This window comes from Lampetra planeri, chromosome 27 (assembly GCF_965212315.1).
Source record: "Lampetra planeri chromosome 27, kcLamPlan1.2.h2, whole genome shotgun sequence".
Classification (NCBI taxonomy): Eukaryota; Metazoa; Chordata; class Hyperoartia; order Petromyzontiformes; family Petromyzontidae; genus Lampetra; species Lampetra planeri.
In genome coordinates, this window is record NC_136133.1 from 3696232 (window position 1) to 3719035 (window position 22804).

Below are 22804 nucleotides of genomic sequence, written 5' to 3' on the forward strand. Positions count from 1 at the left end.
TGTGTTTTACAAATATTTAACCAATGAAAAGCATTAAAAGAGCTTGGAAATTATTTTGGGGAAAAAACAGGTTTTCTTTCGTTTCCTGAAAAGTCACAGTTTTGGACATACAAGGCTTCCGTCTGACAGCGATGATTTGTGTGTGTATGTTATTACGTTAATTAACATTTTACCAAAATTCAAGCTCAAATGGAGTTTGACAAGGGTTTTTAACCAGTAAATGTACAGTATTTTCAATCCACTCAGTTTCTTTTATTAAAGATTCCACTAGGTGGCGACAAATAATATTGTTGACTGAAACGTGCTTACGTATGATGACGTAAGCACGTTAGTGCGAGCCCTCCCGGAAGCCATAGAGAATGCATTGCAGCGCCTGAAGTTCGAAAAAAAACCATCTTTGAATGTAAGTCTATGGGAACACTCTGTGCGATTCTCAGCCAGAGTGAAATCGCCCAAAAAGAGGCGGTACTCCACAGAACGTGATATGACGCTGATTGGACTATATCCAGAGGCACAGTGACGGCTAGCGTAACTCTGTGGTTGAATGAGGTTGTGAATGTGATTGAAAAAGTCCCTTTCACACTTTGGTGGTGCGTCGCCCAATCGCCCTAATGAAGAAACCGCCCCTGCCCCATACCAATGCCACCATGCCCGATCCCCGATATGGTCGTAATGTCATGGACTCTGGCGTTGCTTGCGAGTGGGTTCATATTGATGGCGATTACAATAATAGGCGTCATGTCGTGCCATCGTCAGTGCTTCGGTGTATTTCCTGTGCCTGTCCCTTTCCAAACTATTAGTTTTTATCCTCGTCTATTTTCGGCTATTTCAACGCACAAACAACTACGAGCTGCTGCGTCAGAGACTGTGCGGTTTTGGTCTTCTATGTTGCGTTTGAAATAAACTAGGATAAGTTTACCGATAGCTGATGACTGCTGGTCACACTACAGCCACAGTTACGAACCCCGCACCTCAGATCTAGCACGGGTTGGCTACGTACAGTGCGAAAGAAGTTCAACATACACATGTATTGTCATTCCAGTGCCCGCTGTATATAGCAACGTGAATCTTGTGTTGAATTGGCACTTGGGATTCATCATCAGCCATGATTAATGCACTGCTGGAGAAAAACGTGCCCAGGTCACTTCTCACTCACGACCCTACAATGCCATAATCCCCCGAGCACTCGCGCACGGACTCATTTTACCGCTCCATCTCTTCGGTGGGCATCCTTCTCAATCGCGTTCTACCGCTTGACGAGCACTCCGTTCTTATCCTTGCCCTTCATCGACCCACCTTCATTACAATGGAGCTTCGAAGCGAGACGTCCACTGTGTGAGCAGCCGGAGTGTCCCGAGTTGCGGGAAGATCTGAACGTCAGAATATTTGGGCTCCTCGGCCATCGACGGGAAGCAATCCCGGCGCACCGATCAACGCAGATGTCAACCTCGTGAGATGGACAGCGGCGGGGACGACGATGGGACGCGTTCGTTGTCGAGGTGACGAGGCTTGAGTGCCTGTAGACTCAAGCAGCGCCACTCGATTGGGTGAACCACCGCAGCCAGGTGCTCCGCAAAGGGGCGAGCGTTCCCTTCACCAACCCGGCATGGTCAAGTATGGCCAAAACCCCCCGCTGCATAACCAATGCACTGGGGGTTAACCCCGAGGTTAACTCCGAGGTTAACCTGGTGTGATGTGAAACACGCTCATAAAGCAGGCCAACAAGTGAAGATTCATTCTGTGTTTTAATGCGGCGTGAAACAAACCGGAATTTAACTATATTGTGCTGTTATTTTGTGAGACACGAACGGCCCGTTCTAATTATCTGCCCATGCCCTTATTGCGTATGCATGCATTCAAATATCAAAACATTCCTTTACCAGGGATGGGCAGTGCTCACAACTTCAATTTTCCCACTGCGAACCAATCCCAACCGATTGTAGTGTGTGTGTCTGTTTAAAGCTGGGCCCACACTCGAGCGATGAGTTGTGCATCTCCTCGCAAGCGAGATCATCGCCCGCAACCGCTTTGTCCACATCTGAGCGGGTAGTTGCGCAACGAGGAAATAAAGCCACCCTGGTCAGGGATTGCAGCGATCAATACAAATTGCAAATGAAATACGTGGCCACAAATTGCCGAGCAGATAGATTACTTTAAAGTAGAGTCCCTCTACTGTGAGCAACCGGTTGCGCAACTGCTCCCAACCGCTTGCAATGACGTCTACAAAAGAGCGATCCGGTTGCCTGCAACCACGTTGCACAACTTATGGCTTTAAGAATTCGAAACGCACGTATATTTGTATTAGTTTTTTTACGCGAAATGAAAATTCCAACTTCATTTCAATTATTTCTGTACATTTAATAAGCAGTGCTTTTACGATTAATTTTGTGTGCAGTCCGCAGTGGCTAGGTCATTACAATCAAATCTCACTGCACTGGAGAAGACGGTTCTAATCATGGGTGGCTGGCACGGATTTCAAACCCAGAATCTCAGTGGCGTTGGCTATTGCTCTGGCATGGCCATTGAGTCCCCCCAGAGCCACTCAGCCACCTCGTATCACGATAAATAAAGACAAAGCGGGCACGCTACATTTGAACAAATTGCGCACGCGTTAAGACATATGGCTTGAAAGCGCCGGATAATTACCGCATCTCGGCTCCGCATCCGGCAGCACATTTCTTTCTCTATACATATGCAGCGATCACTGAAGCAAATAATCACAGCTTGCTCTACATGTTCAAAGGAAGACCGCGTGACCCGCAAACATAATTGGGAGCCATTTTGACTCGACGAGAACATTAATTTCGATCAACGGCAATGGGGCATTATTTTCCCGATTCACTGCTCAAATCCAGGCTCCCCGGGTTTTTTGTTGTTGTCACCATTGGCGACTTTCAAATTCCTGCTCCCGTGTGCCAAGCCCCACTCAATTGGCCAACGTGTTGATCGATGATTCCACTCGGCTCTATCCTGGTTCGCGTTGCTTCCTTTTCACTTTTGCTTTGCATCTCACTTTTAGAGTTTACAGTTCCGCAAACATTTGTCACGAACATTTTACATCGATCTTTACGCAACACGCTTTCATAACCGATTACAATGGTCCATATTCATATATGGGCCAATATTCGTGTCGCTAACCCTCCACCAAACCGACAATATTGCCACGATTACAAAGATATTAATGTTCAGACCTGGCCAATGTGTCGTCTCTCTCCGGTGGCTTAAGATTTCTCACGACCGAATGCAACATCGGCGTACGATGGCGTTTCGCTCCTCGATTTCTGAGTTCACGGTCTGATGACGCTCCCAATCAGTAGGAGCGAAAAGCCACCTATGAAATAATATCGTTGTCAATGTGAAAATCTTTGTCCGGTGGTGGAGCATTAATGACAAGAATATTGGCAAAAATTACCACGTGGCCGAAAACCCAAGAACAAACGTGGATCACTTCACAACCGAGGTTGAAAGCGTTGTGCATGTATGTTGAACTTCTTTCGCACCGTACGTAGCCAACCATGCTATGTGTGTGGGGGAAGGACAACAATGCATTAGCTGTCTCCGTCTGTCTGTAGAGGGAGGTCAGGATAACGCACGTAAAGATTACACCATATAATGTAATGTTAGCGTAAACTAGCTTTACTATTCGGGGAAACCCGACAAAATTGATCAAAAGGTTGCGCCGTGTGACGTCATCTCGTTGTGTGGCTCGGAAGGTAACAAAGGTAACTCTTTGCCAATGAAATACTTGCGAGGCCAAGCATGCAACGTGAGAAAAAGGATTATGGAAGCCATGTGCGATGATTTTTCTTGCGTTTTTTCTCTATGATTGCGATTCTAAATTCTACTTTCTACCCGTGAGCGATTCACCATGATTGCAATATTAACAAACAGTGCCCCCCCACCCCCCACCCACCCCACCAATAGCCACTTCTGCTTTATCTACACCAGTCCCAGACAGTTTTAGCACTACGAGAGACCGCAGCCACACGGGACCACACACAGACTGCATTTCCACATCCGACAATCGGCGAGGAGTGGCAACGTCGAACGAGGTTTTGACTCAAGGAACCAGCCTGAGCTTAAACGGCACCCTGAGTCCATCGAAGAATGTAAGCCCCCTTAAGGGAGAATCGTAATCTTGGGTCTAACCTGGAGACAGTTGTCATCAGGCGGATCCCCTCCAAGCGAAAATAAAAACAACTAAAGCTAGGCATTGGATCGTGCAAGGCTGTTTAAGATGTTGGTGCTTGTGTAAGCGTCCAATACGCACAAATAAATGTTCCTAATTTCAGAATGGGCCCGTCAAGTATCTTGTCTTTGTTTGTTTTTTGTGTTACCTCCACAAAAATATAAATATTGTTAAACCCGCCACCACCCGACACAGCCAATTAGTAAGGTTTGTCACGTAAACAAAACATGCCAATTCGTTACGAGTACAGAACACCGGTGGCGTTGGAGAGTAAACCCACAACATTTACAATTCTAGTTCTGCTGTTGTACTACTTTTGTACTACTTTTTGTTACGCGATCTAACCCAAAAAACCTCTTATGGACAATATTGGTCACGAAAGCCTACTACATGTTAAACTGTGTATTACCTCTTGACTTAAAGCTTTCGTGACTGCAGGAATTAATATTCTTTGGGTCTTTCGGTAAAGTCCCGTAGATAGGTTGAAAGAAAATAACAAAAAACTACGACGTTTCGATCGCAACACAAGCGGTCGTCTTCAGGAAAAGGGGGGTTAGCTTCCAAAGGCAAACTATATATAAGGGCTATCAACAAAGATTCGTTCATGAAGCCATCCATACTCTATATATAGACACAGACACAATTTCAACCGAGAAGATGGGTACAAACCGAGCAATCATTGGAAGGACGTTATCAACCAGTCTAAGTCATAACTGGCTATGATGTTCCCATCCTACCACCTTCCGATGTTAGTTGTGCTTTACGCCCATTTCAAACTTGCACTTTCACAGTCACGTCGCGCGCCGACCCCTCGGTTTGCCTCCCTGAGATTTATCATTAACATGCTAATCTCTCTTTAACATGCTAATTTTCACCAGGCAGCCCTTTGATTGGTGGAAAACGAACCACCGGCGGGCTCGCTGCCGAACACTTACATTATCATTGGCTGCTGACATTTGGGCCACGCCCATTTCAAAACTTTATACATTGTTTGCCTTTGGAAGCTAAACCCCCCTTTTCCTGAAGACGACCGCTTGTGTTGCGATCGAAACGTCGTAGTTTTTTGTTATTTTCTTTGAACCCATCTACGTGACTTTACCGTTACCGTAAGACCCAAAGAATGTGTGTTACCTGTTGGAAGCACCTCACCTCTGTGGTGCATCTGTCAAATCAGTTAAAACTGTGGAATTTCACTGTATTTATACGTTTTTGGCACACCCTTGCAGTCTTGCGCGTGTTATCCTGATCGCCCACGCCCTAATGTCATTCGCACACAACATGTGTTTGGCTCAAGGAGACGTTCAGCTGTTGCGCATGAACAAATCCGACCACATAGGTTGTTAAAAAAAGTCAAGGATCTACACTTCGCCGGACCACAAAACAGCAAAACCCTTGCCCCACCTCCCCCTGCTTTTGTTTTACGCTGCCCTACAATGACCCAACACATTAAACAGGAAGCATTTTGAGTGTAAAATATGTTTTGTAGTGTTAAAATATAACTTGTACGGTAAATGTATATAATGATTTTGTTTTAAATGTAGCATACAAGACTGTACGCGTAGTATCCGTGTGCAGTGCTGTACAAAACAGGAAGAAAAATCGATAGTGGCTGAACCTTGCTGCCTCCTCTTGACTGGAAGCTGGGAACACCGCGTGGCCTGGCACCCGCGATGGGCCACTTGGCAGACAAGATGGAGACAAGATGGCGCCGGGTGTGTTCTTCTGCGGCAGCGTCACCGCGAGCAGCGCAGTTACGACGAGCCACAGGGGCGCGATCATCGGCGAACTCTGTACCTCAACAAGTCTGGCGCACAGTTACAAAACCACGATAGCTAAACCGGCGAGACGGAAGGGTTTGCTGTACTCGATGTCGCCAATCGACCAACTGCAGTATAACGGGCAGTTGGCGTATTGTGTGAAATTTGCTTTCCTCGACTGGGATTCAAACTCATTTCATTTGCTTTAAAAGATCGGCGTGCTCACCACTGTACCGGGATGAAACTTGTAACAGGGAAGGTTTGTGGATGTGGAACGTTGGGTTCGGAGTGGTCTTTAAGGTGTCAGAGTTTGGAGCCCTGGTAGAGTCATGGTGACTGAAATGTTTTCTCTTGGAATGATGATGGGTTTGTAGCTAATTGTACTTCGGCATCGTGAGCATTCGCTTCCCCAGGTCGTTGCTGAAATTCTGGTCCTGAGCGAAAACACAAACATGATCCAACATGAAAACTCACAGCACGTCACGAGGCCGTCACCCGGTACGGCGCGCTGGATTGCAATCCCAGCGTGCCCACTGTTACACGATGGCACCATCCATGGCTACCGGGTAGCTGTGGGCATCATCGGTTTGTAGGTGGGTGGCTGTGGGTATCGGGCGTGCAGCTGTGGGTGTTGTCGTGGTGTGTTTACGAGTCTTGCCGTGACCAGCGGTGGTTGGGCGCCACAGTGGCTAGGAGATGTTAACTAACTCGCCTGGTATACAGGAGGTCGTGGGTTCGATCCCGACCCTGACGCCTGCTGTATATTTGGAGTTTTCGTGTCTCTCTCTCTCATCATTATCACAGTAGCTAGGAGGTGTTACCTACCTCGCCTGGTATACAGGAGGTCGTGGGTTCGATCCCGACCCTGACGCCTGCTGTATGTTTGAGTTTGCGTGTCTCTCTCTCTCCCAGTGGTCGCGTGGATTTGTCGCCGGGACCTCCAGTTTTTCCCCTCCACATTTAGAATTAAAAAGCGTTTCGAGTATTTGGCTGCTTTAAATTTCCAGGTGATAAGCCACTTCGTTGAGCTGTCATATGTGACCAGGTCGCTTCTGATAAAGAGCTAACGGCTCAGTGAGCTTCATCTGGTAAAATAAAAAAAATTGTTTATATAAAGAAAGTTTCTTCACAAGCACGTATCTACACCATTGGAACCTCATTTGCCAGTAAAAAATATGATAATTGGTTTTTTACCCTTCTATCTGGCAACAAAACTGACACCTTTTTTTTGCGCCTTTTGGCGTCATCTGGTCCAACCCATGTGAGACTAGGCTCTAAGGAAAGCTGTCTCGGGTGTGGAGTTTGCGTATTTTTCTCTCCCCGTGCTCGCGTGGATTTTTCTCCGAGGTCCTCCGGTTCTCCCCTCCACATTTAGAATCAACATCGCGCATTTCGAGTTATTTGGCTGCTGCTATAGATTTCCATGTGATAAGCCGCTTCGTTGACCTATCATTTGTGATAGCCAGGTTGCTTCTGAAAAAGAGCTACATAATCTGGTTAAAAATGAAAATTGTTTAGTGTTATTGTGGTGGAGATGGTGCGCGTGAGTCCTGTTGCTTGGTAAGGATGGGAGGGCGGGAGGGGAGGGGGGATCGTTGTGTCCACTCACCCAGCTGTGAGGTCTGTACTGGTCCAGGCGGCTGTAGAGCTGAGCTCCCTCCTCAGGGCAGACTACCATCATGTAATCGCGTGACATGGCAAACAGCTGATCCCCATTGATGCCAGTCAGGTGGGCCTGAGTCCTGTATACCCACAACAAATACGAAGATCCCCCGTATAGTTTTAGCACACTGTTGGGGCAAGTGCTGTCCTTCCTCACACCTCCGATGAGCACAGTTGGCTGCGTACGGTGCGAAAGAAGTTCAACGTACATTCACACAAGGCTGGCATGGCACACAAGGGGTGGTTGGCTAGCACCACGCCCGGCCGCCTCTGTCTCCCCGGTGCTGATGGTTACACACTGCACCAGGGAATCAATTAATGCCGAGTCGACCTAGGGAAGACCCAGCATCAAATTTCGATTTAAAGCTTTCGTGACTGCAGGGATTCATCTTCTTGGTTCTTTCGGTAAAGTCACGTAGAAGGGAAGACTCTGTCTACTTGACGGACCTGTTCTCCACCTGAGGACGGCTGCTTGCGTTGTGGCCGAAACGTCGTGAGACCCAGCATCAGTTCAGATATTCGTCCCTGGTGTTGGGCGTGAGCGGGAACCGAACTCGGGTCGCTGGGTTTGTAGCACAGTGCGCTAACCACTGCATTACACGCTCGTTTCATCGTTTAAAACCCAGGACAGGGGGTGGGCAACGCCAAGCGCCCTCTGGCCCAGAGGTCGCAAACGGGTTTTGTTTCCTTACCCGTACCCGGCCGCACCAGGGTCGCAAATGGGTACCCGTACCCGGCCGGGTAAGGGTACCCGTTCCCTACCCGTACCCGTACCCTACCCGAAATGAGTGACAAACGGTTACTCACCAGTGACTCACGGCCTACCCGTACCCATACCCGGCCGCACCAGGGTCGCAAACGGGTACCCGTACCCGGCCGGGTACAGGTACGGGCAGAGGTGGGACAAAGTCATTGTTATGCAAGTCCAAGTCGAGTCGCAAGTCATCAAATTCATGACTCGAGTCTGACTCGAGTCCAAGTCACATGACTCGAGTCCACATCTCATAGGTGGGACAAAGTCATTGTTATGCAAGTCCAAGTCGAGTCGCAAGTCATCAAATTCATGACTCGAGTCTGACTCGAGTCCAAGTCACATGACTCGAGTCCACACCTCTGGGTACGGGTACCCGATTGCGACCTCTGCTCTGGCCTTTTTTCCAGCTCTGACGTTTGACACGGGAACGTGGCGGCGGAAGTTTGTTCGCGACCCACCGATGGTGGTAGCCCTGCGTGCTGAGCCAGAGCTGAACGTCGGCTGGCTGCGAGTGGATTGAGATCTCGGACAATGGATCCCGGGTCACGTGGTTCGGCTGGCTCACGGGCGGATTGGCTACCAGCCTGAGCCGGTTCTGCAGCTCCATCGTGAGGAGGTCCATCTGTGTGGTGCGGCCTGGAGTGAGGGGTGGGGGGGGAGCAAACGTGAGACACAGAACACACGCAGAGAGAGAAAGAGAGATGGGAGGGGTGGGTGCAGAGAGATGGTGACTCAGAGATACGTGCTTGATAATTGGTTTTTTACCCTTCTATCTGGCAACAAAGCTGACACCTTTTTTTACAAGGAGTCATGTTTGCATAGACCACAATACCTGCAGTCGTAATGCAAACAAAAAACACAACTCTGATAATGTATGCACTGTCCTTGAAGTTGATTGGTCCACACCCGAGACAGCTTTCCTTAGAGCCTAGTCTCACATGGGTTGGACCAGATGACGCCAAAAGGCGCAAAAAAAAGGTGTCAGTTTTGTTGCCAGATAGAAGGGTAAAAAAACAATTATCATATTTTTTACTGGCAAATGAGGTTACAATGGTGTAGATACGTGCTTGTGAAGAAACTTTTTTTTTATAAACAATTTTTTTTATTTTACCAGATGAAGCTCACTGAGCCGTTAGCTCTTTATCAGAAGCGACCTGGTCACAAATGACAGCTCAACGAAGTGGCTTATCACCTGGAAATTTAAAGCAGCCAAATACTCGAAACGCGTGTTAATTCTAAATGTGGAGGGGAAAAACTGGAGGTCCCGGAGACAAATCCACGCGACCACTGGGAGAGAGAGAGACATGCAAACTCAAATATACAGCAGCAGGCGTCGTCAGGATCGGGATCTAACCCACGACCTCCTGTGTACCTGGCAAGCGAGACAACATCTCCTAGCCACCACGGCACCACTGAATGCCTAGAGTAAAGCCACAACGTTGCTCATACCAAATGTACGATGGTGCGGTAGCTATTTTACTACATTCGTTGTGTTGTCTGACTGTGCGCTGATCAGATCGTTGTGTTGTCTGACTGTGCGCTGATCAGATCGAGAGAGAGACTCTCTCTCTTCTTGGTTCTTTCGGTAAATATTTTTTTATTTTATGTAATAAAATATTTAATTGTTAGAATTTTATTATTTTATTATTTCCCTTCTACGTGACTTTACCGAAAGAACCAAGAAGATGAATCCCTGCAGTCACGAAAGCTTTAAATCGAAACTCTCTTTCTTTCTCGACAAGAACACCACATGAAGGTCATGCCATCTTGCTCCCTCTCGATGTCCTCAAATAATTTTTGCAAATCTTCACTTTGCCATTCGAAAGGAGACGTCGGAACAAGTAAAGCCATTGGTGATGTAGCAACTGGTCGTTTTTTTATTATTTATTGATCATGTTTCAGTTTTTTTTTTTAAACCGGAAATAAAATAATTCGCCGGTCGATTCTGAGCGACTGAGACGCCAAGAGAGATAGCGTGCCATGTGCCTAGGATATATTCACCGAACCTTCTCTCAGGCCGGTCATCGTCGATCTGAGGCGACGGCCAACAACAACGACGTCCTGCCTGGCCATTGCAGGTTGGCTGTGCTCCTCTTTCGGGCAGCCTCGCTGACCATGCCCCACGCACCCTCCACAATTGAGCCGAAGCTCCGATTCGGAGTTCCACCACGGCTGCCGAGCACAGCCCTCCCCCCTCCCCGCTCCCCCCTCAAGACTCAAAATTGCCAGGGCGCCTAGCAAACAAATGGCGTAAAACGGTGCCTGAATGTTAACCGATTTTATGTTTGAATACTTACGGTCGAATGGGTCTTTTTTTCGATCAGGCGCGCTGTCTGTCGTTGGAAGGACGGGACGGGCATTATTAGTTTTTGCTGCCGACCACGCAGTGCGCAGCACGGCAAATTGTGACGCTTCTCTCAACGTCCGCAAATTGAGATCAACATTTTCACCCATGGTGGGCGAGGCGAGTGGTGAGACAGGGGCCTCCGCCTCGCCTCGAACACTGATGCCACCCTCTGCCACCAGTTCCTCATTTGCGAGAACAGTGGCAATGCCACGTGACTCATGCCCCATGGGGCCCAGGCGTCAACCCCCAACGAGGCTCCTAAATTTAAAACTAATTTCTTTAGCGCTCTTGTTCGCTACATACAAAACAAGTTCAACGTACATACACACACATACGACGGTGAGCACGACTCACTCCACGGTGCATTTAGTAAAACTCAGCACATTGGTCAACAACACTGTGGCCTTTAAAGGAAGGGTATGTAGTAGACGACGTTTTGGGCAATGGCCCTTATTCAGAGCAAATAGCATTTCTCTCGTAACACGAAATAACACATTCCTGCGGAGGGAGCTGGTAGGAACGTTGGGTTGCTCGGTCAATGGCCAGGGTCAACGGCGGCGTGGTGTATTCCGCAAATATGCCCGACTGTGAGGGTGGGCACAAGCCGGCGTGAGGTTAAACGTTGCATTTTATAAGGGCACCACGGGGTGACCAGCCCCTCCCCACCCAGCCCCACACCTCCCACCCCCCATCCAGCCCCACCCTCCCCACCCAGCCCCTCCCCACCCTCCCCACCCAGCCCCTCCCCACCCTCCCCTCCCCACCCAGCCCCTCCCCACCCAGCCCCTCCCCCCCAACCAGCCCCTCCCTGCACGACGGACGGACACAATAATCCCCTGTGATGGATATAGTAGGAATGGTGGAGGTAGCAACGATGGTGGTGGTTGTGGTGATGGTGGGTCTTAGTGGTGATGGTGGTGATGGATATATTAGATTTGTTGATGGTATTGATAGTGGTAGTGGTTGTTGTTGGTGGTAGTGCTGAGAGCAGTGATAGAGGTCGCGGTAGTGGTCGTGGTGGTAGTGGTCATGGTGGTAGTGATGGTAGAGGTAGTGGTGATGGTGGTGCTCACAGATTGCGTTGTCGTCAAAGAAGTGCCTATCCAGTCCGGCGGAATGGGGGCTTCTGCCTTTCCTCTGCAATGAGATCATCATTATCATAATCATCATCCAATACCAATACCTGCCATTCACCACAGCGCCTGTGCCAGGCCAGGTGTGCTTTGAGGCCACGTGAAGTGTTGAAGGCTCGCTGACAGGAGGTCTCGGGACAGATCATCATCACCACTACCATCATCATCATCATTATCACAATCAGCACAATCATCATCATCAACAACAACCACCATCATCATGATCAATCCCACCACCATCCCCACTATCACCATAAACATCATCCCCACCATAAGCATTATCGTAATACTCATCATCACTATCATCATCAATATGATCAATGTCATCGTCATTATCAACACCATTGTCATTGTGATGGTCATTATCGTCACCACCATCATCATCATCGTCTTCATCATCACCACCACCACCACCACCACCCAGTTTCAAGACCATCATAATCATTGTCACTCCATCGAAAAAATGATCACCACCACCACCTGTGTGAATTCGACAGCACGTGGTCTGTGAATTAGTGACACGGGTAGTGCTGGATCGTGCGATCCATGGTCTGGCTCTGGTGACCGCAGTTATAAACCCGCTCCGATCACAAGACGCCGCTGACCGCTCACCAGGGGTTCGACCATGTTGCTGGGAACAAAGCCAACGGATCCGTTCTCGTTCTGCACCTTCCACCAGTTGCTGCTGTCATCCAGGACCTGGGAGGAAGCAAAGAGGCCAGTCACTGGAGGCGTTTGTGCAAGTCCTTATTATGTATGTCAGTTGAACACGTAGGCTTTCGCGACCAATATCATCCATAGAATCGTTTTTTGGGTTAGATCGCGTAAATATATAAATGTGTCGTTAACCCCGCCACCACCCGACACAGCCTATTAGTGAGGTTTGTCACGTAAACAGCACGTGCCAATTAGTTACTAGTACAGCACACCGATGTGTTGAAGAGCAAATCAACAACATTTATGTTTCGCCAGTAATTACAATCAGCATCATATATAAGGGGAACGGTAGTGTCGTGGTTAGTGCACTGCGCTGCGAACCCGGTGACCCGAGTTCGATTTCCGCTCATGGCTGACAGCAGTGACGATTATCTGAACCGGTCCTGGGCCTCCCCTAGGTCGCCTCAGCCTCAAATTAGTACCTGGTGCGATGCGTGGACATTGCCTCCCACCCCCTCATGTGCCATTCCGGCCTTCATAGGTGCTCGCTAACAGTACTTGCCCCAACAGTCTGTGAGGGCTATATGGGGGGGTCTCTGTATATGCATGTATGTTCAGGTTGCCACATACATTTGTTTGTGAGAATTGTACTTCAAACTTACTGGTGAATTAACACAATAATCAGCACGTTAAACTACTTGTACAAATTGCCATTTCATTCATATAGCTATGTCGGGTGGTGAAGGGTCTTATGACACGTCATTCCCAGATCATTACATGGTTCAACCCAAAAGTAAATTTTGAACATAATATTGTCTGCGACAACCTGCACGTTGAGCCAGCGGTATCGCGTAGAACTTTATTACAGTTCTTGAATACAGCACAGTTCGGATAGGTCTCGGCTGACTAAGAAATATGTCTCTGGGTTTGTTCGGTGCAAAAAAGTGGCAACCCTTCCATTCGTACAAAAATGTTTTGTTGCAGGGTCAGACAGATATGCGTCAGGAGGCGTATTTTTGCGCCGAGTAATGTAATCGCCTTTTTTTTCTAACTTAACTTGATTGCACCACTGCCAACGCAGCGACGTCACCGAACGATTCGCTTTACCTCGAGAGTCTCCTCCCTGTTGATTGACAGTTCTGCGCTGCTCCGGGCCACAAAATCGTACTTTGCCTTCACGAACTTTACCAGCGGAGGCCGTGAGCTGATAAGACGCAACAGACGAGACACGCAAGATAGAATTGGACGTTACTGAATGAGTACGTGTTCGACAGCGTGAACTGAAACTTAAAACGTGTGGGTTTTCAGAGTAAGGAGGCGATGATTGCTGTGTACAGGGACTCCTCTACTTACGAACATTCGACTCACGAACTTTCAGAGATACGAACAAACCTGTTCGTATGTCCAGTCGCCTGTTCGGACCGAGAGTCGAAAGTTCAACCGCCGCGCAATAGATGGCGGCGGCGGTGGCATCTACATCTGCATAACGTAAAGAACCGGTGGCATCTACATCTACAGGAGATTGTACAACTTTAAAAGCCATTCCCCGTGTTTAGTGTACACGCCGTACAACGCGTTTGGAATCGAAAGGAGTAAAGTTGGACTTACGAACAAATCGACTTACGAACAGACCTCTGGAACCTAACTCGTTCATAGGTAGAGGAGTCCCTGTACTGTAATTTTAAAAGGGTGTTTTTTTTTCACATTTGGCACATTTGGCCCGCGACGAGTGATGTCACGTGATCTTTAACGTCCACTGTGAAGCCGATAGCCCGTATTTTATGATCGATGTAGCTGCCGAAGCACGGCATCATGGCTGGAACACAGAAGTCCGACCGGTGGAGGTGGGCTGCAGAGGTTTTGTGGCAACATCTACAACCAGACTGCTTAGAGACCTGGGAATTAAGGGCCAGAGCCAGCGTTCGGCAATCAGAGCTGTATCGGAGGCGGCAGAAGGCAGCAGTCAGTGGCTCTGGATGAAGAGGAAAGACCCCAGCTGGGCCCTGAAGTGAGAGGGCCAGGAGGTATGCGGTCAACAATGCTTGACTCAGGGAGGAGGACGCCCCTGCCATGCATAGTCCCATGGGATGTTGGCTATCAACAACAAGGCAACTCCTATGACTAATTGGGAATGGGACGCAAGCGTAGGATTGATCACCCTGTCGCTGGCCGCCTTTGGGGAGGGTGTATAGTATGAAAGGCCGAAACACCCTAGGAACCAAAGGTACACTACTGACGATGCGCTCCCAAAATTTCACCAGGCTCACTGTTCATGAACTCTTGGAAGTGCTTGCACAAAGGATAGTAACATCTCATCCTGTGTTCTTGGAATCATCATTATTTGGGGCTGCCAATGGATTCGGACTGAGAACCTCCGCAGCAAGCGGCGAAGGCCCTGCCGCTGGGCCGCTGTCACGGTCCTGTCGGGGCCGTTCTCCAACACAGGGTGATGCACTGCTCTCTGCGATGGTTTCCGAACGGGACGCTCACGTCTCAGGAAATTACGCTGGTAGGACGGTCGGAATGAAATTGAGAAAAAACGCGATGAGTAACAAAAAAGTTGGACCATTGGAACCTCATTTGCCAGTAGAAAAATATGATAATAGTTTTTTTACCCTTTTATCTGGCATCAAAACTGACACCTTTTTTTTTACAAGGAGTCATGTTGCATAGACCACAATACCTGCAGTCGTAATGCAAACAAAAAACATAACTCTGATAATGTATGCACTGTCCTTGAAGTTGATTGGTCCACACCCGAGACAGCTTTCCTTAGAGCCTAGTCTCACATGGTGTTGGACCAGATGACGCCAAAAGGCGTGCCTTGTGGTCTATGCAACATGACTCCTTGTAAACAAAAAAAGGTGTCAGTTTTGTTGCCAGATAAAAGGGTAAAAAACCAATGATCAATTATCAAAAAAGTTGGACTTCAAGGTTGGCTTCTGAGGTGACACAAGGCCTTGGTGGTGGGGGAGTTGGACGTACGGTTGTGGCGGAGATGCTGCCATGCCTGGGTTCAGCCTCTGAAAAAACACAAAGCAAACCCTTCATCAGCATCATTATCAGCTATAATTATTAATGACACATATAATCAGCAGCATCTTTATTGGTTTGCGCTCAGTTTTCAATCACACAATAACCGCCATTCGCCACTAAGTGGCGGTGATGTCACCACGACACTTGTACCAGGCTAAGTGCGCTTTTTCTTTCAACATACGTATACATATAGCCTTGCACAGACTGTTGGGGCAAGTATTGTTAGTGAGCACCTATGAAGGCCAGCATGGCACACGAGGGAGTGATGTGGCCAGGACCACTCCTGGCCGCCTTTGTCTCCCCAGTGCTGGTGTCTACACACCGCACCAGGTACTTATTTAAAGCTGAGTCGACCCAGTGGAGGCCCAGGACTGGTTCAGATATTCCGGTCATGAGCAGGAGTCGAACTCTGGTCGCCGGGTTCGTAGCGTGGCACGCTAACCGCTACACCACCGCTCCCCATACACGCACGAATACAAAGCAAGATCCCCAAAATCGCCTCAACAGACTGTTGGGGCAAGTGTTCTTAGCGAGCACCTATGGAAATACACACACATACACGCTTGCACACCCACACCAACACATTTGTATATGCACCGACATTTTCTCCCTGCAACAGCGGATGCGGGTAACAAACCCGACCTGGTGCCACCTGACCCGCGCTGGGGCCAGCTCGGCACGGGCCCCGGCACGGCTCGAGTTTGCGTAGTGGAAAAAACGACCTGGTGCCACCTGACCCGCCCTGGGGCCAGCTTGGCATGGGCCCCGGCATGGCTCCAGTTTGCGTAGTGGAAAAAACGACCTGGTGCCACCTGACCCGCTCTGGGGCCAGCTCAGCACGGGCCCCGGCACGGCTCGAGTTTGTGTAGTGGAAAAAACGACCTGGTGTCACCTGACCCACGCTGGGGCCAGCTCGGTACAGACCCCGGCATGGCTCCAGTTTGCGTAGTGGAAAAAACGACCTGGTGCCACCTGACCCACGCTGGGGCCAGCTTGGCACGGGCCCTGGCATTGCTCGAGTTAGCGTAGTGGGAAAAACGACCTCCCCCCCTCCGGCCTCCGTCGTCGTGGTCTCTCTCCCGCACTCACCTCCCCGCGATCCAGCGACCCCGACTTGTGGGCGACGGCGTGCGACGCCACTGCCGCCGACTCCGGCGGCTCCGTGGGCGCGGGCTGCGCCGGCGGCGGGTGTGCCGGCTGCGGGTGCCCTGGTGGCGGATACGCCGTGGGGGGGTGCGCCGTGGAGGGCGATGGGGGCATGTGATGCGCCGGCTGCGCTGGGAAGCCGAGCTGGTTCCCGATCGGTTCCTTGAGTCGGGGGGTGTAGGGGCTCGACTTCCAGCCCTTTGGCCACTCGGACCTGTGCGTGAAAACGGGGCGGTACCACGCGGGGGTTAGCCCGCCGATTAGCCGGGGCTCCCGTGGACATTCGGCATTCCTATGGCAACTGAAGAGATCTCAGGATTGGGTGCGTCAGTGTCATTGCCACGTGACGGGGTAGGTGAGAAGTGAGACGGCGGACGAACCCGGCCAACTGAGTTGCGATTCGTGGCCACGGCAAACATCAGTCGTGGGTGAAAGCAGAACCAATCCCGGTCCTCCCCACGGGGAACTCAGCCTTAAATGAGTAAAGATGTGTAACGTCATTGCCTTTGCCATCAGTACTTGTTGTTCAATGCAATTCAAATAGGTCGCCCAAAATTACGTATATCCAAGGCCTGATTTCGGATTGTGTGTACAATGTGTATATGTATACGTGTGTGCATGTGTGTGGGGGGAGCAGTAGTGGAATGGTTGGCAACCCGAGTTCGATTCCCACTCACGACCAGCACCAGTGACGATTATCTGAACCGGTCCTGGGCCTCCCCTAGGTCGACTCAGCCTTAAATGAGTACCTGGTGCGGTGTGTATAAATCGCCACTGGGACGACAATGGCGGCCGGACGTAATGTTGGCCACCCACCCCCTCCCGTGCCGTGCCGGCCTTCATTGGTGCTCACAAACAGCACTTGCCCCAAAAGTCTGTGAAGGCTATACGGGGGATCTTTGTCTTTGTGTGTGTGTGTGCACTCAGACAAAGATAAAGGGCCTCACTCTGGCTTAGTCCAGGCATCTCCCAGGGAGTTCCAAAGCATCTTCTCCTGCGATGTGAGGGTCGCCTTCATAAAATCCACCGTGCTCTTCGACAGAGGAGGTGACAAGATTGTCCGTCCCACATCTGGCCCTGCAGTCATAGCTACCATCTGCAGCAGCAGCATCATCGACCATAATTAACAGTCATCGTCACCATCTTTATAATAATCACCACCACCACCATCAGTTCTATTACCACCACCGCCACAACTATAATCATCACCAACATAATCATCATCAATACCACTGCCATCACAATAACACACGCGCACTCACACCATGGGCTCTCAGCTTATTCCCGGCTCAGCTCAGGCTTGAGCGGCTCAGGTGGTTATAAAGACGCACGAGCGGCTCAGCTGTGGCCTGGCTCAGGCTCAGTTCACGGAGATCCTGAAGCCTGGCTGGTACCGTGTTTTGAGCCGGCTCAGGTTAAGCGTGGCTTTGAGCCGTGGCTCACTTGAGTCAGATCCAAGCATGAGCCAAGTCGTGACGTAGAACTCTGGCCTCAGCCCTCGCTTACACTCATTCACACACGCCATCGATCTCACCATTTGCAGCGGCCTCATGAGGTGATGGAGCATGTCGTTGGCGGGAGGATTCTTCAGTTGAAGCTTCATATCCGACTGCAAGATCAAACCAACGAAACAAAAGCAACCAAGGCGTGAGATGCCAGGACACGCGTCTTAAATTTGTATTTTTATTTTACCAGGTAAGGCCCACTGAGTTATAAATGTTTTTTCAGGAACGACCTGGCCACAAATGATAGCCCAACGAAGTGGCTTATTACGTGGAAATGTATAGCAGACAAATACTCTAAACGCATATTGATTCGAAATGTGGAGAGAAAAACCTGAGGACCCGGAGAAAAAACCACGCAACCACGGGGAGAACATACAATCTCCAAATATACCGGCGTCAGGATTTGGATCGAACCCAGAACCTCCCATATACCAGGCAAAGTAGTTAACATCTCATCACCATGGCATCTTACCATGGGCAGTGTGCCACAAGTGGTGGCGCGCGCCGGTAATCTGCCAAAGGTGTGGTTCGGGGTGACGGATGGTGAAGGCTTTCGCAAGTCACTTGGTCAGTTTAATTTGGGCAAGGCCTGTTGAGCTGAGGCGCTCTTCTCTCAACGGCGGCCATGTTTGTTTGTTGTAGTACGGAGTTAGACTGATGGCCTTAATCTAAGTTGTCTTGTGGTTGTTGTTGTTTGACTTGCATCCCACTGGGATTTTTGCACACAGCGTTGGTGTCCGGTGCTTTTTTTGCAATGTTTTGCTGTCTTTTCTTGGATTTTCTGTTTGCACTTAGTCACATAGTCACTTTAAGATGTTTTCTTGTTCATGTTTTAGTTTTATGTTTGTTGTGGTTGCACCCGATTCAAGAGCCGAATGGCTCACAGGCAGAGGTCGCAAACGGGTTTTGATTCCTTACCCGTACCCGTACCTGGCTGCACCAGGGTCGCAAACGGGTACCCGTACCCATACCCAGCCGGGTACGGGTAGCCGGGTATCGGGTAGGGTATGGGTATCGGGTACCCGGTTGCGACCTCTGCTCACAGGGCTATACCTAATAAATGAACTTGAACTTAAACTTGAAGTAGGTCGCACGGGGGGTTTACGGGGGACAGAGCCATGGTGGCCTTGTGAATGAAGCGGAGCCCCCTGCATTTAGCTCCTGGAAATTTCTACGTGATAAGCCACTTTTGTTGAGCTATCGTTTGTGATAGCAAGGTCGCTTCTGGAAAATAAGTCAATACCTCAGTGGCCTTTACCTGGTAAGAAAAAAAAATAGTTCAGTTTTATTTGTATGTTTTTTTAAAGTGATTTGTTTATCTTTCCTATACTTTGCACTCCTATTGTATTTATGTATTGTTTGTTCGAAAATTCTGACCCGCCCCTACTGGACATCTGTGAAAAAGAGCTTCGTAGCTCATCGGATTCCTCCAGTTTAAATAAATATTCTGATTCCGATTCTGAAATATTCTCTCTCCTTGCGCCGCCGCGTGTCGATAGCGCCTCTCCTCCCAACGACGGCATGAGCAGGTCGCGTGACACACCACCCGCCGATCGGAGCCATTTTGGCCGCGAAACTTGACATCGCTGCCCCTCCCGAGTTCACTGACAAAATGCCAACGACGTTGCGTTGAAAGCATGGCGAACCCCCCCTAGCGCTCGCCCCCCTCACCCCTCCAGCCCGTGGATCCCTGGTGCAGTTGCACCACCTTTCGCACCTCCGATTAGCACGCTTGGCTATGTACGGTGCGAAAGAAGTTCAACGTACATACGTAAAACGCCTGGTCAGATGACGGTGACGGTGCGTCGTGTGCGTTCCTGTTGCACGATCGCTAAGCAGTGCTGTGTGAGCCAACCGCAAGTAAGCCGATGTAAAGCTTTCGTGACTGCAGGGATTCATCTTCTTGGTTCTTTCGGTAAAGTCACGTAGAAGGGAAATAATAAAATAATAAAAATAAAACATCATAAAATTTCGATTTAAAGCTTTCGTGACTGCAGGGATTCATCTTCTTGGTTCTTTCGGTAAAGTCACGTAGAAGGGAAATAATAAAATAATAAAAATAAAACATAATAAAATTTCGATTTAAAGCTTTCGTGACTGCAGGGATTCATCTTCTTGGTTCTTTCGGTAAAGTCACGTAGAAGGGAAATAATAAAATAATAAAAATTAAAACATAATAAAATTTCGATTTAAAGCTTTCGTGACTGCAGGGATTCATCTTCTTGGTTCTTTCGGTAAAGTCACGTAGAAGGGAAATAATAAAATAATAAAAATGAAACATAATAAAATTTCGATTTAAAGCTTTCGTGACTGCAGGGATTCATCTTCTTGGTTCTTTCGGTAAAGTCACGTAGAAAGGAAATAATAAAATAATAAAATAAAACATAATAAAATTTCGATTTAAAGCTTTCGTGACTGCAGGGATTCATCTTCTTGGTTCTTTCAGTAAAGTCACTTAGAAGGGAAATAATAAAATAATAAAAATAAAACACAATAAAATTTCGATTTAAAGCTTTCGTGACTGCAGGGATTCATCTTCTTGGTTCTTTCGGTAAAGTCACGTAGAAGGGAAATAATAAAATAATAAAAATAAAACATAATAATAGAAGGGAAATAATAAAATAATAAAAATAAAACACACACGTACACAGGCACACATAATAAAATAATACAAATAAAACATAATAATATTTTATTATGTTTTAAAATAATAAAAATAAAACATAATAATAATTTATTATGTTTATTTTTATTATTTTATTATTTCCCTTCTATTATTGTTTTATTTTTATTATTTTATTATTTCCCTTCTACGTAACTTTACCGAAAGAACCAAGAAGACGCAATGAAGCCATGATGCTGCCCCGTCTCACCAGAAGGTTAAGAAGGAGCTTGTATTTCTGAAAGTGGTCTGTTAAATCTTCTATGGAGGGCGGCTTGGCTCGTAGTGTGAGCACGCCCTCTATGCACACACACAAAGGCAGCAATAAAAAAAATCCAGATTTAGGCACACCGGTGCTATTAGCGAGCATCACGCTTGGCATGCAAAGCAGCCTGCGTGCAATCACAACCTTTAATTCTAGATTTGAAGCTTTTGTGACTGCAAGGATTCATACTCTTAGTTATTTCGGTAAAGTCACGTAAGTAAAAAATGAAATTAAAATTTATAAAAAATAAAATAATAAAATCACGACGTTTCGGAGGCAACACAATTCTCCGTCATCAGGTGGGACCGTCACAGCCAGATTTGCTGTATCGTGCTGTGACGGTCCCACCTGATGACGGAGACTTGTGTTGCCTCCGAGACGTCGTGATTTTATTATTTTATTTTTATTAATTTTAATTTCGTTTTTTACCTACGTGACTTTACCGAAAGAACTAAGAGTAACAATCACAACCTCCCTTAATGTCCCTTGCCCAACGCTTCGACCAGTTCCAGACCGCGAGTTTCCATTCATGCCTGCCGAGGTAGTTTAGTTTAAGTTGAGGTGGCACAGCAGCCAGTCGGTTACAAGGGTTTGGCGACTTCTTCCAACCTTTTGGGGCTCCGCAAACCCTCACAGGGTCAGCTACCCCTTACACCACAATGCTGTTCAAGCTGTGGGACTTCATCTCTCCCTGCGCACAAGACAAAGACACTCCCGATATAGCCTATAACAGACTGTCGGGACGAATGCTGCAAGCAAGCAGGAGCACCTATGAAAGCCGCTACGCCTTGCCGCCTTTTGTCTCCCCAGTGGCGATGTTTACACAACGCGCCGGCGTAGGCATTTGCGCCTGAGTCGACCTAGGGGAGCGGGAAACCAACTCGGGTCGCCGAGTTCGTAGCAAAACACGCTTATCGCTACGCCACCATTCCCCATGCACACACGCACACACGTACACACGAACACACGTACACACGCACACACGCACAAACGTACACACGCGCACACGCACACACGTGCGCGCGTGCACGCGTCCACTCACCGCCAGAACTCTTCTTCTTTCCTTTGGACTTTTTATTCTTCCTTTTACCCATTTCGTTCAGCGCCTCCTGCATTTTTTGCAGCCTCCGGACAAATGCCTCGATCTCGTCGAGCAAGCTGTTCATCAACTTCTGCACTCACATCATCATCGTCGTCGTGGTCGTCAATTACATCATCATGATCATCGTTGCCTGTAGCAGTAGCGTCTTTGTCGTCAACAACAGCAGCAGCGGCGGCATCATTAGCGATATCCCGTCGTCATGTCCTGCTTTAGAGGCGTTCGCCACGTGCCAATCAAGCTGAAAATGTTGCAATCCCATCAAAGCAGTTGAAATCCTGAGTACATTTTGGTTTTAGTGCCATTCTCATAGCGCAAGGTTATCACTCAGGTGGCGTTTTTCAGACGGCGGTCGTCTGCCATAGTTACTAAGTAGGGGGGCGATGTTGCTATGTGGGCCTTGCCGAGTTGGTAATTTGCGGTGTGATTTTTAGAATTTGGCAAATTTGGACCGCAGCGCCCGGCAAACGTGGGCTGCGCTCTTTCGAATGACGTCACCGGATCGGTCAACGTCCAGTGTGAAGCAAGGCGAGGCATGCAACAGTATTCATGGCGAATACACCCACCCGCGGTATTAACCAGGGTGGCCCAC

At 48.5% G+C, this 22804-nt stretch overlaps 1 protein-coding gene across 1 annotated transcript in view; it reads right to left on the reverse strand.

Annotated features, from left to right (window-relative positions):
• Positions 1 to 1732: 1732 nt before the first annotated feature.
• LOC144728038 (epidermal growth factor receptor kinase substrate 8-like) overlaps positions 1733 to 22804 on the reverse strand; it is a 55795-nt gene continuing 34723 nt past the window's right edge. The window contains exons 10-22 of the mRNA XM_078607257.1: positions 22156 to 22285; positions 21060 to 21148; positions 18216 to 18290; positions 17629 to 17777; positions 16625 to 16895; positions 15485 to 15522; positions 13607 to 13703; positions 12455 to 12541; positions 11783 to 11846; positions 10660 to 10695; positions 8821 to 8998; positions 7556 to 7688; positions 1733 to 6380 (exon numbers count right to left, since the gene is read on the reverse strand). Of these exons, the coding sequence (XP_078463383.1) occupies positions 6321 to 6380; positions 7556 to 7688; positions 8821 to 8998; positions 10660 to 10695; positions 11783 to 11846; positions 12455 to 12541; positions 13607 to 13703; positions 15485 to 15522; positions 16625 to 16895; positions 17629 to 17777; positions 18216 to 18290; positions 21060 to 21148; positions 22156 to 22285 (1407 nt within the window). The 3' untranslated portion in view covers positions 1733 to 6320. The remainder of the gene's footprint in view (positions 6381 to 7555; positions 7689 to 8820; positions 8999 to 10659; positions 10696 to 11782; positions 11847 to 12454; positions 12542 to 13606; positions 13704 to 15484; positions 15523 to 16624; positions 16896 to 17628; positions 17778 to 18215; positions 18291 to 21059; positions 21149 to 22155; positions 22286 to 22804) is intronic.